Source organism: Sceloporus occidentalis, unplaced genomic scaffold (assembly GCF_023333645.1).
Source record: "Sceloporus occidentalis isolate IW3139 unplaced genomic scaffold, rSceOcc1.0.p SCAF_40, whole genome shotgun sequence".
NCBI lineage: Eukaryota > Metazoa > Chordata > Lepidosauria > Squamata > Phrynosomatidae > Sceloporus > Sceloporus occidentalis.
The window spans coordinates 2,689,058-2,705,323 of record NW_028317020.1 but is presented as its reverse complement, the minus strand read 5'-3'; the positions used below and the strand labels follow the sequence as shown (position 1 = coordinate 2,705,323).

At 36.6% G+C, this 16,266-nt stretch overlaps 1 protein-coding gene across 1 annotated transcript in view; it reads right to left on the bottom strand.

Moving 5' to 3' along the window:
• The window catches only part of LOC149290215 (unconventional myosin-XVIIIb-like), a 219,670-nt gene that overhangs the window by 113,808 nt on the left and 89,596 nt on the right, over nt 1-16,266 (bottom strand). Inside the window, exons 22-25 of the mRNA XM_089489442.1 lie at nt 8,763-8,828; nt 5,960-6,088; nt 5,059-5,202; nt 4,869-4,958 (exon numbers count right to left, since the gene is read on the bottom strand). Of these exons, the coding sequence (XP_089345568.1) occupies nt 4,869-4,958; nt 5,059-5,202; nt 5,960-6,088; nt 8,763-8,828 (429 nt within the window). The remainder of the gene's footprint in view (nt 1-4,868; nt 4,959-5,058; nt 5,203-5,959; nt 6,089-8,762; nt 8,829-16,266) is intronic.

The window sequence follows — 16,266 nt, the reverse complement described above, 5'->3', positions numbered from 1 at the left end:
ATTACTCATTATATATGCACCAGGGTAACACACCTCCCACCAATTTGTAAATCATTAACTATATTATGTTATTTTATATATATATATATATATATATATATATATATATATATATATATATATATATATATATATATATATATATATATTATAATTTCCTTATGACTCTGATTAATATTCATATATGCAAAGGTTGTAAGCACGCTTTTTTGGCTTCAAACATCAAAAATTCTTAGAATATGTCAAAGAGAACATTCAGTACTATTACACAAAAGTTAATTTTTGTACTCTCACGCTGTCACCAAACAATTTAATGAAACTCTGACTATCCCCTTTCATAGAAAGAAGCAACTGATCCTTGTGAATCAACTCTGTGAATCAACTCTAATAAAAAAAATCAATATTCAGCTGAAAAGAACAATAATTCTATCAAAAACAGATTGCCTTCATACAGCTCCCTAATACAAACAAAATCGACTGTAATTTAAATTCAATATAATAAAAGTTTTGACACCTTGATAACAAAGAACGCATACGCAGATGAAAGAAACAATATAAAGAGAACAATAAGAAAGATTCCGTTAAAAATCAGATTGATGCCTTGAATTCATGAATATGTTTTCACGCAATGCAATATATTTTACCCTTGATAAAAGTTTGTTGTAAATGTTTATCCTCAAGAGTTATCCTGTTAGAACTATTAATAGGGAAAAGTAAAGAAATATTGACTCCAAAACATATTTTCTAGCTATGTTTATCATTAATTGTGTTTCTAATCAGGAAATTAACTGTGAGCAGATGCAGGCGACTATATAGACAACCTTCCACGATAATGTAAATGCTAAGAACAGCTGGCTGTGCTCGTTTTCTACATTTGGCTAGTTTTTGGGTCAGTTTTCACTATTTAAAAAGAGGTATTTCTTCAGGATCTTTAGAGCAACAGGGCTCCAGCCATCCAGGGAAGAGGAGCAGCAACATTGACTGACCATCAAAGTAAGTAGAAAGTATTTTCCCAACCTACTGGAAACAGTATATGTATGAGTCCGTATGAACCTCAGCATGTCACAAAATGTTTATTATATACCACTTAGATGACTTAAAATTATGATTCATGAAAATAAATATTTGCTGTTTACATTAATTTTTTAACAAGTAATTTGTATTTTCTTTTATATTGTCAAAAATAGAATGGAACAAAAGTATCACTAACCAATTACATTACACACAAAGAACAACAGATTCCAATAGTATACAGCTTGCACATGTTATAAAGATAAAGCTGTAACAATGTAAAGAGTATATAATACAATTCCCATAATCCTCTGTGTAAAATAGAGATGTAGGAGTGACGCACAGGTAACAGCAGGGTGAACTCTGATGTGTAGAATATTGCCATGGAATTCTTTATAACTAAACAGGTGTCACAGATTTAAGTGAGGGATTCTGCAGTGCTTATACAAAATGCCCATATGGAGATGATTACATTTCATATTTTCTACCAATAATGCTCCTGTTAGCAAAATAAAATTCACTCACAAAGAGAAATTTTGAACACCCTTAACATAAAGGCACCTTGTGTAAACCCTTCAGTTTTAGCAGATTTTTAACTTTTTTAGTCTTTCTTCATAACTAGTATCAAATACATTAGTTGCCTTCTAAAGGGGTCTGGATATTTTTTTTTAGAAAGGCATGACATACAGGTCTATAAATAGAATAACATTAATATTTTAGAGCTTCTTGATCCAAGGAGAAATCCGATTGCCTCTTGGAGTCAAGAAGGAATTTTTTCCCCTGATGGCAGAATTTGAAGTAGCTTAATTAGGGTTTTTTGCCTTCTTTTGGATCAAGAGTAGGAAGGTTGGGTAGAAGGGTTGAACTTGATGGACTTAGGTCTTTTTTCAACCTTATGAACTATGTAACTATCTGCATACCTAGGAACTCTCCAGGTTTGACTCTGGCTGAAGCTTTGTCTTCCTGGGTCAGTTGAGTGGTAGGGGACCTCATCCACTCTTGCCTATTGTCTGCCCACTTTCCCCTGCTCCTCTGCCAGTTCTGTCCCACTACATTTTGTCTGGGGCTAACCCACCCCTACATGCAACTAGTCCTGCCTTCATATGAAGCCACTTCACCAGAAGAGCAAACACTCCAGGTAGCAACCCTGGGAGACTGCCAGGCATGACCATCGGTCAGTTTTCCTATTTGAAAATGAAAAATGTTTTGAGATTGTTAAATCTTTTTCCATGTTCCACCAGAAATACAGGTTTACTAAAAATGCAATCTTCATTTTCTGAATTATTCTGCTGCTTCCATTATTGAGCAAAATAAATGTGCAGGGAGACAATAATTTTAAAGTGTAAATAGTCTTACCAGGTTATTTGACAAACAAGAAACTGTGCATGCTAACAAATTGCATTTAATAAGAACCAAATACTGTGTTTCACTTGCTTTTGTTACTTAGGAGAAAAATGCACCGACCTATTGTGTATTTGGCTCCATGGCTCTCAGATAATGACCTGCATCCTGTCGAGTTATTAAATCAATCATCTATAGAAAATAACACGGTATGTCTTGAGCAAAATGTGTGCTTGCACTTAATAGACAGTGTATTGTTCACTGATTGTTTTTTTCAGAAGCGCTCTGACCCGCAACTAAGATTTGTATAACCATGTGAATGCGAATGACTTAAGCATTCTTCCAGAATGCATGTATGCGTGTATATGTATATATGTATATATGTATATGCATTAAGCATAAAAGAAAACACTTTTTTCTTCTTCCCAGAGTGCTTTATTGACACTTCGTCGAAATGATATGAGCAGTTGAAACATGTAATGTCTGGGAGGTTAAAGAAATGTTACTGCTGTCTATTCAGTTCCCATGGTAACTTTAGGCTACTAATGCCTGCAAAACAATACTTCTATCAACAATACAAAATGACTTAACCCAATGTGCTGCCTTGCTTACTTCCCAATGCACACTCGGTTAAAAAGACCTCCTTATGGATATGCGTTAATCATATTTCTCCCTATTCCAAAAATATTATTTAAATAAATAACAGTCTGAGAAACATTGCCCTCCCTGGCAGTCTTTTGTGATCACCCACATTCATTCCATCACCCCAACATTCCATTTTAATTATGGAAGATGTGCTTCTGCAGATCACAATGACCTGATTACATTTTTGTACATTGCCAATGAAGTGAATTGCTTTATCAGTTACACTTTTATTTTCTTTAAACATAACCATGGTGGCTACGGTAAATCAAATACAAGTGAAAGATTATCAACAAGTCCTGTGTATATTTTTCAGGACATAATAGAAGGGTATGGGTGACTAGTGATGCTGTCTTGATGTTATAGGATGAACCCAAGGATAGTTCCCACACAACCCCATTTAACATTGCAGTTTTGCACTTAAAGCACTACAAAAGAAAATAGCTTTATAGAACATGAATGAAGATCCACCCAATTCCATCAGTGAATACTCCGCCATTGCAATGAACCAAAGATAGGAAACATTCTATTTCAAAATAAGGCAACTGAAAAAGACCTAATTTTTTAATAGAAACATTTAAAATGTTCAAAACGATCTTTAAAATTGAGTGAGAACCTTTAAATGATGACTTTGACAATGGGGCCGAGTGGGGCAGCCGCTCCAGGCGGCACTTTTGAAGGGGTGGCACTTTGCCGCCCCCAAGGCCTTTTTTTTTTTTAAAGCGAAAGAGAGAGAAAGGGGCGCCGAGTGGTTTTCGCTTACCAAGCTGTCAGTACCCGCTCGGCGCCCCTCTCTCTCTCCTCTGCGGCGAGTCTTCCTGTTCGGTCTCGGTGCCGGCTTGTAATGCTGAGTGCCGGAAGATTTCCGGCGCTCAGCATTACAAGCCGGCACCGAGACCGAACAGGGAGACTCGCCGCAGGACTGCTGAAAGGTAAGTACAAGGGGGGGGGGGGGTGGCAGGGACGGAGGGAGAGGAAGGGTAGATAAGGGGGGGGGCGGCATTTTAAAATTCGCCCCAGGCGGCATTTTGCCTTGGGCCGGCCCTGTCTGCATCGGCTATGATTGTATACAGGAACTAAATTCTGGATTATTTTTTTTTGCAAATGGTGTGTTTTGGGCTTTTCCTCCTTTGCATGTTTTAAATGTAGTGTCTCTGTGAAGCAGAAGCAGTGTGTTCAATAAACACACAAGAAAACCAATTAAGAAAATATGAAGAATCTCTCAGGAGTAACTGATAATCACTTTCTCTTCATTCACTTGCCTAAAATGAGGATCAAATAGCATTCTTCTTTAAATAACGAAAAAATCAAGTTTTAAAAAGTAAAGGTAAACCATATGAACAATATTACAAAATAGACATGACTACTACTTATATATATATATATATATATATATATATATATATATATACACACATATAAAATATATGGAAAAAAACATATTCCAGCATTTCCTGCATTATAACTGCAGAAGCCTCACAACAGACAACAAACTTTACATCCTTTATCCATTAAAAAAACAAAATATGTATTGTTTTTCAATTGGTCACTATTCTATAAAAGAATCACATATTCTGAAGCCGGCTCCTTATTCTGTTCCAATTTTAAGATACCTGGTATCTTCTCACTGACATCTTGCAGTTGAAACCCCTCCCTAATACATTTTGACAAGTAAAAGGTTTCCTAAGGACCACTATTTGGTTGTTACCATTAATTTATCAAAGTAACTGAATCTTTTTGATTGACTATTAAAGTTTTAATGTGTGAGGACTCTCAGGGTTAGCTCATTTATTAACTTCCTGGATGGGTTTCAGAGTAGGAAGTGTATATTGAGAAACTTAGTATGAAAACAGCCATTTCTTGCGGAAACTCACCTTGCTTTCCAGCAGATCAACATTCTGTCGTAACTCATTTCTCGATTTTTCAGATTTCCTAAACTTCGTCGTTAGCGCAATAATTTCATCCTATGGAACAGATTTAGTAATTGTAATATGGGCAAGTTGTAGAAGCTTATATATTTCTGTGAGGCAAAAAAGGATAAGCTTTACGCCAAGCTTTACGCACCTCCTTGACCCGGAACTTCTCTTCATCCACGTTAACGGTTAGCATAGGGCGAACATGGCACATAAGCTTCCACCACAGCCAATCTCTAATGCAGTAGAACTTCCTAATATTCTTCTGGATGCATTTTAGAGCAACCATTTGAATCTAAACAGGAACAAAAATATAAATACACTTTACATAATATGGATTTTTTAATCCCACCTGCATAGTTCACCACATTACCACATCGCATAATATTTCTATTTTTAATCTGTATGGGGCTTTGCATATAAAGGAGAATAATTGTTAGTATGCTTGCTATTGTTGTTATTACAATTTACAACCTACATTCCGCACCTAACCATCGTAGTATCTGGGAGGCTGCTATTAATGATCAATATGCTAAATGAAAAAGAGTCCTTATTAGTTTATATTGATTTGGCTTTGTCCAGTGTTTTAATGAGGGTGGTGTAATAAATATCAGATGACCATTTTACACCACTAATGCACGTCAATGGTTTATATCCTGCAGGTTCTTGATGGGTTAGTCTAGCCTACTCTTACCAGTTGGTAACAGCTTTATTATAATAGGAGGAAATTTGCTGTGCTGTACTGGACCATAGCATTTGCCATCAGGTTACAAGGGAAATAAATTAGTACATGTTATGTTTATGTCAGTATAGTAGCATGTACTGCACAATTTTCTGGCGTCATCAATATGTCCTTTATTGTTGGCAGGAGCTACAGTATGCCCAAGAGCTTACAGTCAAGCTAATGATGGATAAATACTATTCAAAATCAGACGATGAAACTGTATTCTTTTTAATTGAGGAGTCAACATGGAATAAATATGAGCTAGTATGACATTCTGGGTAATTTGACATTCAGCCATATTATTAGCAAAATTTATGGATTTGCTTGCCTTTAGTTTCTTGAATTTTTGCCGACAGAGGAAACCCCTGCAGGCTGCCTGAAACAGGATCATGTTTTGGGAAAACATCTTCTCGCGCTGTTTCTCCAGTCTAGACAGCACACCGGACTTCATAAAAATCTATAGGAAAAAGCATACAATTTAAAAAAAACTTTGGTTTCATTTAGATCCATCAGATTATCAAAGCACCATTTGGCACTACACTTGTGGTCCCACCAGAAAGAGTTTATATAAACTTATGAGTACATCAGCCAAGTATTTTAATATCAACAAATAATCAGAAACTGTTTCCAGTCGTCACCCTAAATTCATATTAAGAATGACCTTTTATCAAATTTACTCCTGTTCATTTAATCCCCATGTTGCTATTTCCTTAGCTCCGTCAGGCAGTCCCCCTGGATCTTCTGTATATGCTCATGTAACATTGCACATAGGAAAAAGCTTGAACTTTTAAATGCTCTCAATGCATTCGCCCATCGAGGCAGGTCTCATGATAGGGACCCTCTATGGCCCTCCTGGACCATTGGCAAATTAGCCTGCTAGGCAGAACACAATGTTACAAAAGAAAAACGTGTGGGTTAGGTGTTATGCTGAGAATTTCACATAGAAATGATGCCAAAAGAAAGAAAAACTGTTCTTTAAGGTTTCTATATTAACCATCGTGTTTTGTTATACATATACAAAGCCGGATAGTTTTTTAGATCCGATAATATAATTATGGAGGATGCCAGTCGTTTGTAATAGAAACACTTCCTAAAATCTGCATTTTGAACAGAAAAAAACTATCCCTTTAATTGAATGCAGATCTGAAACATTTTAATAAAGCATTAACATCTGCTAAAATATCCTTCATAGATAAAGGTATCTCTTTTTATTTGATCTCCTCTAACATTTCACTGACATAAATGTACCCGGCAACAATAGATTGAGAATTAGTGGCGATGGAGTTATGCCTCATTAGAGGTTTGATTGCTTCAATAATGACTGCATTAACAGCACAGCCCATGAGTTCTTCAAAGCTGCTGCAGGATCAATGTTCATACTAATGGCTTTACCTCTATGTCATCAGACTGCTGGTGCCAACTCCCTAATATATTAAACAGGCATAGCAACATAACGCCATAAAAATGAAAATCATGGCTCCAAAAATAAAGCACAAGGTGATTTCATAGAAATAGACATTTCTATGAATCGGCAATCATTTCCAAGCACTGCGATTATCAGTGTAGCTTTTTAGAAATTATACAGAAAATATACTTCATAAGAATCAGACGATCATTGCGTATATCATGAGTATACAGCATTTTATAGCCTAAGTACATTCGTGTATTAATGATTTACTAATTTTTGTTTTTCAATAATAGTATGGAAATAAGCTTGTAACACGTCCAATCAATCTTTCTTGAAAATGGCTGAAACAGCCAGTTTCCATGAATGCTGGGGTTCCTTTTTGCATAGATAATTATTTTTTTTTGATACAAGCGCTAAGCAGCCCAAGTGTTTATGAAGATATACTTATAGACAACCAGGACTGGATTGAGGAATAATTTAAGCGCTGATACTTCGAAAAACAGTAGCTCACAAATTAAACAATTTCCAACAATAACCCAGGTAAGGGCTAGGCATCTAGCTTATATGCCTAGGTCTATGGGCCGCACATGAATAGATCTATTTGTTCTGTTAAAAAAATTGGTATTTCGTCATTATTCACCATTTTTAATTACTTATATCAGATTTAAAATGTTTTAAAAAATATTGTGCTGTTTTCTTTTTTAAAAAAGGTTTAGTTTTTGCATGATATGTTTTCAGCAATTTATATATATATTCTAGCTGTTAGCCCAGTCTACTAGACACACATCCTTACTCCTTATCATGCTGTCTGCTGTAAACAATTCAATGGCTCACTGTTAATCACCCAGCCAGACAATCTCAATAATTAAAGTCTGTGGAGGAATGGAATACTTTAGCATTAATATACGAAGGCAGCTCACTTCGGTGTTCAAGCAGGCAAAGTCACCCAAAGTATTGAATGACTGACAACAATGGCAGCCTTCAGGTCTGCAGATAATGGGAGTTTATGGGAACAAAATCAGATAAAACTAGGTTTTTCAATCATGTTCTACCTAAGGTGAAAAATATTTTTTTTTCCCACGAGACTTCCCATTTAATGACAGCCTGTCCTCTATCTCCTTAATGTTACACTTGATTTTTTTTTTCTCTTGGCCAAAGGAGGCATGTCCTTGTAAACAATTATGGAGGTATATAGGAGATCTAAGGGGATAATGGGATCTGGCATAGTCAAACGAATTGGGGAATTTGCATGCCCTCAGAATGCATGACGTTTATACAATATACAATCTTTAGTACTAGACAAAAACAGATATGTAGGATTGGATTTATTAACCCCAGAGTTTGAAGTTGAGTTGAACATTTAGCTCTATGACTTCACTATGCATGATGAAGTGCAAATAACTGTGAGATTAGCAGAGGCTGGGTTGGCCATGCAATGGTTTTCCAAAAATCTTTCCATATTACCTATGCAACACAGGGGAGTGGCTTAAAGTTGTTAGCGCTTTATCATGCATAGTATAAATTTGCAACTCTTCTCTAAAACCATTGTAAGTGAAATTATCCTATGGAGATTCTTGAAATAGTAAAGCATCAGATTTTTTCAGATTTGTAATATGTGGCTTCTGATAAATACCCTTACATGACAACAGAGGATTAGTTAAATTTTCTTCCTAATTGTAAATACACATCCTTTTATGTGTAAGCGTTCAGTAACATACTGTACCTGTGTTCGACCCATCACAACACTCTTCTTTTCCAAGTCAAGCATTTGAAGAAGTTCTTCGACAGCCTGGAGAAAATAAAAAACAGTAACATTACATATTAGCCAGAAGAAGCATTATCTGCAAGACAGGGATAAAGTGTACTGTACTTGGCTTTCAGCAGACCAAGATTAAATTTCATTTCAGTAATAAAAAGTTGCCGAGGTGGGGATGAAGTATCTAGCCACTCAATATAGATGTATTTGAGATTCTATAACATTCGTTCCTACTCTCATCTTATGAAAAGAGAACAGAGGGAAAAAGGCTTTTTCCACCATGATTATAATGTGTAGAGAATTATTTTATAGGATTTACACGTGAACTCAAGTGAGAAGTAGGACGTTAAGTCAACTTGAGCATGAGTGCCTACTTAATCATAGTTTTACTCATAGTCATCCTAGTTGAGTACCTTGGAAACATTGTTTAAACTAAGAACGGTCCCAGGTGCTGGCATGGTCTGCTAAGTTGACACATTAAAAGCTGATTGGTCCAGGTATTTAATTACCTTGTTTTATTTACTTTTCCTTCTAGTCTCCTGTATTACTTTTACAGCACATATTTTGCGCTGCAGGGCAAAACTGATTAGATTCTAAAATGTAAAAGGCATATGCATGATTCTGTGTACACTAAAAATATTTGACCAAGAGCGTTTTAAGGAATAATATACTATCCTTATACTGATGCCTACATAGCAGAAGGTTGATTTCTTTCAACCTTAGAAAAAGCATTCAGTATTAGAAATATATAGATATATATATATTTAAATAGCAAAAAAGAATATTTTAATATCAGTATAAATTCAACTATATAATTACCTATAAAAAGTATAGTATAGATTTACATGTACCTTATATAATAAATATTCACTCTTCAACTGCCCTTCAATAGAAAATTCCACAGGCAAAGAATTAGAATTAGTCCTGCCTAAATTATTTCAAATAGAATCCTGCCACCCGAGTGAATAGGGTTCTACTCATAATCAGTGTTGTGCGCACAATAGTTTTTCCCAAAAAAAGAAAAAATAATAATTTTTTTTAAACTTTATGCGGCGCAGATATTGTGCGCACAAAATTTTTGCTCTGTGAAAATTTTTGCACAAGAGAAATTTTCTGCGCACGCCAACTAAGAAGAATTAGATGGAACATTGCTCATAATGGTTATATCAACTTCACTCCAAACTCCTGGGTGATTCAGTTGGCTGCAAACTCTGCACCTGAATAATTTCAGTATAAAACCCAAGTTCTATCTATGGAGATTAGACATTTGCAGCAGAGTTTAACCAAGTCCAATAAACAATTGAGGACAACCCTTGATTCCTAGTGGCTTAGTAGATCTTTTGATCACTTTATATGACTATTTAGTATATCATGTAAAGAAAAAGGACCGTTCCCAACTGGATATAATTGTATTTGTATACATTTTTATTTGTAATGACTTGGATATTGTTAGGCTCCTCACTGGATAATCCTCAAATGCATTCTGCAGACACTACATCCAGACATTTTGCATTCATTCAATGTAATCATTGTAGTTTTTCCATTCACGAGGAGATGGGCTACAGGCATTGCAAGGTAAGAGCATAGTCTGAATGCTGGCACGCACCACCATGGACATTCAATGTCAGATGACAGCATTTCCATACCCTAAAAACGTGCATGCACATTAACATCTGCTTGAAGTCTGCAAAGCTGTATCAGGAATTACTGTGAGTAATTGCACTGAATCCATATCATATCTACCATCTGAGGACTTCTATTCATTTTCTGCTATAACACAAGATAATATGACTGCTGGCATTTTAAAGACATGAAGAGGTTAGAAATTTGCAGCAGAGTTTAACAAAGTCCAATAAACAATTGAGGACAATCCTTGATTCCTAGTGGCTTAGTAGATCTTTTGATCACTTTATATGACTATTTAGTATATCATGTAAAGAAAAAGGACTGTTCCCAACTGGATATAATTGTATTTGTATAAATTTTATTTGTAATGACTTGGATTTGAGAGATCAGTACAAATACGGCCCTTATTTTTCTAGCTGCCAGCTAGACTATTATCACACCTGATGAGACATCAGTCAAATGGAAAACTAGCAATATTGAAGTAAAGGCATAAAACTGCTCATCTGAATGCATGACGCCAAACTTGAGACTGTAGGAATAACTTTGTGAGTGCCAGAGGGGTGGACATGCATTGTTAACATACTATTTCAAAATCAGCTAAAAACGGCACAATGCTGCAAGGAGCCATCATGACAAAGTAAAAGAAATTGATTTCCATCATGCCATAAATCCATGTGATAGAGGAATAACTTTCCTAAGGCAGAGGTGCACTCAAGGGCAGATAAACCATATTTTACAGTCACATCACAAATGTACCTCTGCTAATCATTATCCAAGGTCTTGTAAAATATTGCTTTGCTGAATCATATTGCAGCCAACATTATGTCTCACTAATGTTCAGTGTGCATCTTAGTGATGATTAAGTCAAATGACTTAAACAGGAATTATCTTTAAAGCATGTGTTAAGCATAATCAAGTATTGGGCAGGCCAGATGGGCTGATTGGTTCTTATCTACCGACACATTTTATGTTTCTAAATGTGTTTTTGGTATGTGCACTTGGAGCTATTAGCTCGTCCATGACAAACGAATATTTAAACAGACTCTGTTTTTTGTCTATGGGGACAGCCTACATAGCTCCAGACGACACATACTTTTTTAAACCAAATGTATCGTCGTTTCTCTGACTAGATGCCATGATATACAACTGTCATTGAGAAAGGTAAGAGGTTTCACCCTCCTTATAAGGTGTTCGCCACCAAGAACGCTATAAACTAATCAATCACTCTCCCTTCAGTCTTTCTATGGAAAACAAAAGTATTTCAGCCTAAAGGGATCCAAGCCATATGTTTAAAGGAAACAACGAGAGTTTAATCGAAACCCTGTCATTTTTGAAGGATCACTATCTACTTTTATTTTCTTGCCCATGTTCCCCTCATTGCATGTCTATGTATGGTCTTTGAGTGTCAGCCCACCTGGAACACAGTACTCTCTGTCTGAAACATTTTGCAAAGGACAGTGATTATGAAGGGGAAAATGGCTTTGGATCCAAAAAGGACAGTTACACACATGTATGCATCTAATAGGTATGAAAAAATTTGAAATGGCTGTTTCCAAAAGACAGTGACTTCTTTTTAAATAGATACAGATATCTAAAATGGAACTGTGTACAACCCTCCCTGCAGGAGAAATAAGTTTTTTTACTTTGATTTCTCGTTGGCCAACATTTTAGGGGGCATATGAAATGCCAATAGCTGACTACTGCCATTTAATTAAGTTGCCTATGTTGGCAAACACTAGATATTGTTAGGCTCCTCACTGGATAATCCTCAAATGCATTCTGCAGACACTACATCCAGACATTTTGCATTCATTCAATTTAAACATTGTAGTGTTTCCTCACGTATTCTTATAGTCTTCCAAATGTGAAGCTTCCCATAACAGACATGGGCTTTAAACACATTATATATCCAATGCAGTCACCTCTACTGGTAAATATCATTCACGAGGAGATGGGCTACAGGCATTGCAAGGTAAGAGCATAGTCTGAATGCTGGCACGCACCACCATGGACATTTAATGTCAGATGACAGCATTTCCATACCCTAAAAACGTGCATGCACATTAACATCTGCTTGAAGTCTGCAAAGCTGTATCAGGAATTACTGTGAGTAATTGCACGGAACCCATATCATATCTACCATCTGAGGACTTCTATTCATTTTCTGCTATAACACAAGATAATATGACTGCTGGCATTTTAAAGACATGAAGAGGCCACGGGATGACATTTTTAATGATGTGTCCTGATAAATCCACTACATGGCGAAGAACAGGTCTAACATTTAGCCAAATGCTATAATTCTTCACAGTTCTCACAATTCATCATATCTCGCTAGAGATAAACAAAGAAAATGTAAGGTCTTCTTATCCAAATAGATGGTAAGGAAACTGTTCCGTATCGCTTTTTAATGATAATGCAGAATTTGATCAGGAGGTTTGTGAAGTATCTATATTGAAAAAAGTGCCTGTGTATCTTCCGTTTCACATTTTGCCATGTTGTCTTGTGATAGCATGTGATAACAATATTGACCTTTACAAAGTGTGGGAAAGAAAACACCTTATTAAAAGCCTATAGTTCTAAATGAAGCTACACACTTGTATTGACAGCCTTGTCCAATGTGGCTTGTAAAATGCATTATTCATCTCCGAAGTGGCTTTAATAAGTGTTGAATATTTAGTAGCTTACTCAAATTGATTTTTTTTTTAACACAGGCTTCTTTGTTCTTCTTCCATTTTTTGAATAGCAGAAAACTGTGGAAAAGTATTGGTTATCATTCCTTACTTACTAATGAATGCTATTTAAACTAGCCAAAACACAGACACTTCAGCTAAGACTGATGATTCAACAACAGTTTTTACAATATAGGAGTAAAATGAGAATGAGTACGGACACTGTCTGCTCTGATCTGAAAAGTGTAACACCAAGTAAATCATCTAAAGAATGAAACTCCTGTTGTTATTATCCCTTGGGTTTACTCTGCCCAGTAAATAAAAACCCTTGCCTTTAAGAGACCCCTCACTCAGATATGTTGACTCACGGAAGGTGCTTAATGAGACTTCACCCTTGACTGAGAATGCACCCTTGGTTCAAATTTTAATGTTATTTAATGTCATTTTAAATTTCTCATTTTGTGAAATAGAACCGTGTTTAAAAAAAGGCATCCTCCAAAACGGTAAATTTGATTTTAACATAAGAGATCACCAACATGTCTCAAAAAGAATATGTTCCGTGGAATCTGTAACACAATAAAATAGAGGGTAGGCTTACGGTAAGAAAACCAATTTCGCCCAACATTATGGCCAACTTTATATCTATATTTGAAAAATTAGTGGAGGTTACTGTCCTCTATAGATGCATCACTTTGACTACCGTATTTGCTCGATTATAAGACGAGGTTTTTTCCAGAGCAAATGCTCTGAAAAATACCCCTCGTCTTATAATCAGGGTCGTCTTATAATCAGACCTCAAATAGGTCTGATTATGAGACTAAGATCCAGATCCCCCGCAGCGATGCAGAGGACCTGGATCCTCCTGTGTTAATCCCCCCCCCCCAATTTACCGGTGCTTCTGAGTCCCCGGTGCTTAGTCCGGGCTGCGTGTAGAGCTCTACGCGATACAATCGCGTAGAGCTCTACACGCTTCCCGGACTAAGCACTGGGGACCCAGATGCAGGGGACCTGGATCCTCCTGTGTTAACCCCCGACCCAACTTACCGGTGCATCTGAGTCCCCGGTGCTTAGTCCGGGCTGCGTGTAGAGCTCTACGCGATTGTATCGTGTAGAGCTCTACGCTCTACACGATACAATCGCGTAGAGCTCTAAACGCTGCCCGGACTAAGCACCGGGGACTCAGAAGCACCGGTAAGTTGGGGGGGGGGCATAACACAGGAGGATGCAGGGGACCTGCATCCTCCTGTGTTATGCCCCCTCCAACGTACCGGTGCTTCTGAGTCCCCGGTGCTTAGAGCTCTACGCGATTCGCGTGGAGCTCTACATGCTGCCCGGACTAAGCACCTGGGGCTCAGATGCAGGGGACCTGGACCCTCCTGTGTTATGCGCCCCCCCCAACTCAGAAGCACCGGTAAGTTTGGAGGAGGGAGGGGGAGTGTTAAATGTGGGTTTGAGGCATTTCTGGAGGCAGAGTGCTCTGTGAAATGCCTTTTAACCCCTTTAATGCCACTCTGCCTCCTGAAATGCCTTAAACCTCCCTATATGCCACTCTTCCCCATAATATGCCTTTTAACCCTCTAAGTGCCAGAGTGGCATATAGGGTTAAAAGGCATATCATGGGGCACAGTGGCATATAGGGTTAAAAGGCATATTATGGGGCACTGTGGCATTTAGAGGGTTAAAAGGCATATCATGGGGCACAGTGGCATATAGGGGGTATAAGGCACTTCTGGGGCAGATGTGCATAACTGGGGGACAGGTTGGAAAATAGAAGGAAATAAAACCAAAATATTTTTCTCAAGCATAGCTTTTATTAAAAAAAGTGTTTAAATGAATTAACATTTACTGGTAAAACTTTTTTCCTATAGGGTCGTCTTATATTCAGGCTTTTTCTTTTTTTCCTAAATTAATATTAAGATTTGGGGGGTCGTCTTATAATCAGGGTCGTCTTATAATCGAGCAAATACGGTATTAAAAGAATGATTTCTACCATATTTCTGCAGCGCTACTAAATTAGAGTTACTTTTAGGCCATTACGTATCCCATGGAGAGATATTATCATAGACTCATATATCCAGAGTGAAGTTAGAAATATTAGAAGCAGTTATATCACTGAACACACTGGCAATGATGTCTATAAGTTATAATATATAAATATATATTTAATTATTTGTGTCAAAAAGCGAGGATATTCCACACTGAACATTAAATCCCAGCACTCGGATTTATTTTACGCATAGCTACAGGAAACTGAATGTTAAAACTCTCCTTTCAGAAGAAACTGTACTTCCTTCTACCTTTTGTTTAAATTATTCACCCGAATCAATGAATAGTCTTTCCATCTGCTTTGTTTCTCACCAGGGTCTTTGCATATAAATTACATTCACGATGAAAAGATTAAAAAACAATAATAATATACAGAATTATTCTGTAAAAAGATAACAATAATGCAATAAAAAAAACAACAACTATAAACTATAATGAAACCATAAATTAGCTCTGCAGTTGTTTTGTGCATTTCTGTTGGTGCTAATATTTCATAATATATCATGTGTACCTGGTATGAGGATGAAACATGGCTACTAGATAAACCCTTAACTCAAAAGGGGTTATTTAAAGAATAAATTACACATGAGATGTGATGAAACACTGGATCTCTTATTCATGCATCTGTTCTCCGGTTGGATGGGATGACTTTGCTACAGGTAATATTGTTAAATTTTACTAAGGAAGTTTACCCACTGAATTTCACATTTTTGGGGGCAACCTGCAGTTTAGTGAATAGATCCCTGCAAGGTTAATTCGTTAAAGAGCAATCCTAACCGAGTGTAGCATTCTGCACGTAACCCCTTAAGGATGAAGGCATTTTCACACTTGAGGATGAGTGTTGTCAGTATTTTCACACCTCCCTTGCCAACAATATATATTCCTTTTCTCTTTTAAAGTACACGTCCAAACTTATATAAGCAATTTAGTACAAAAATAATGTAAAAATTGGTCCAATTTTTCAAAATAATTTCTACCTATTTTAAATTGTACACAGCAAATGAAAAGGTTTTACATTTGCTAACACCCACGCTTAGTATTTACAGACAAATATCAGTTTGTGTGACTTTCATATCTGGTATGCTGGGACTATAATAGGCTGTAATAGGATTCACACGTTGCAAAAG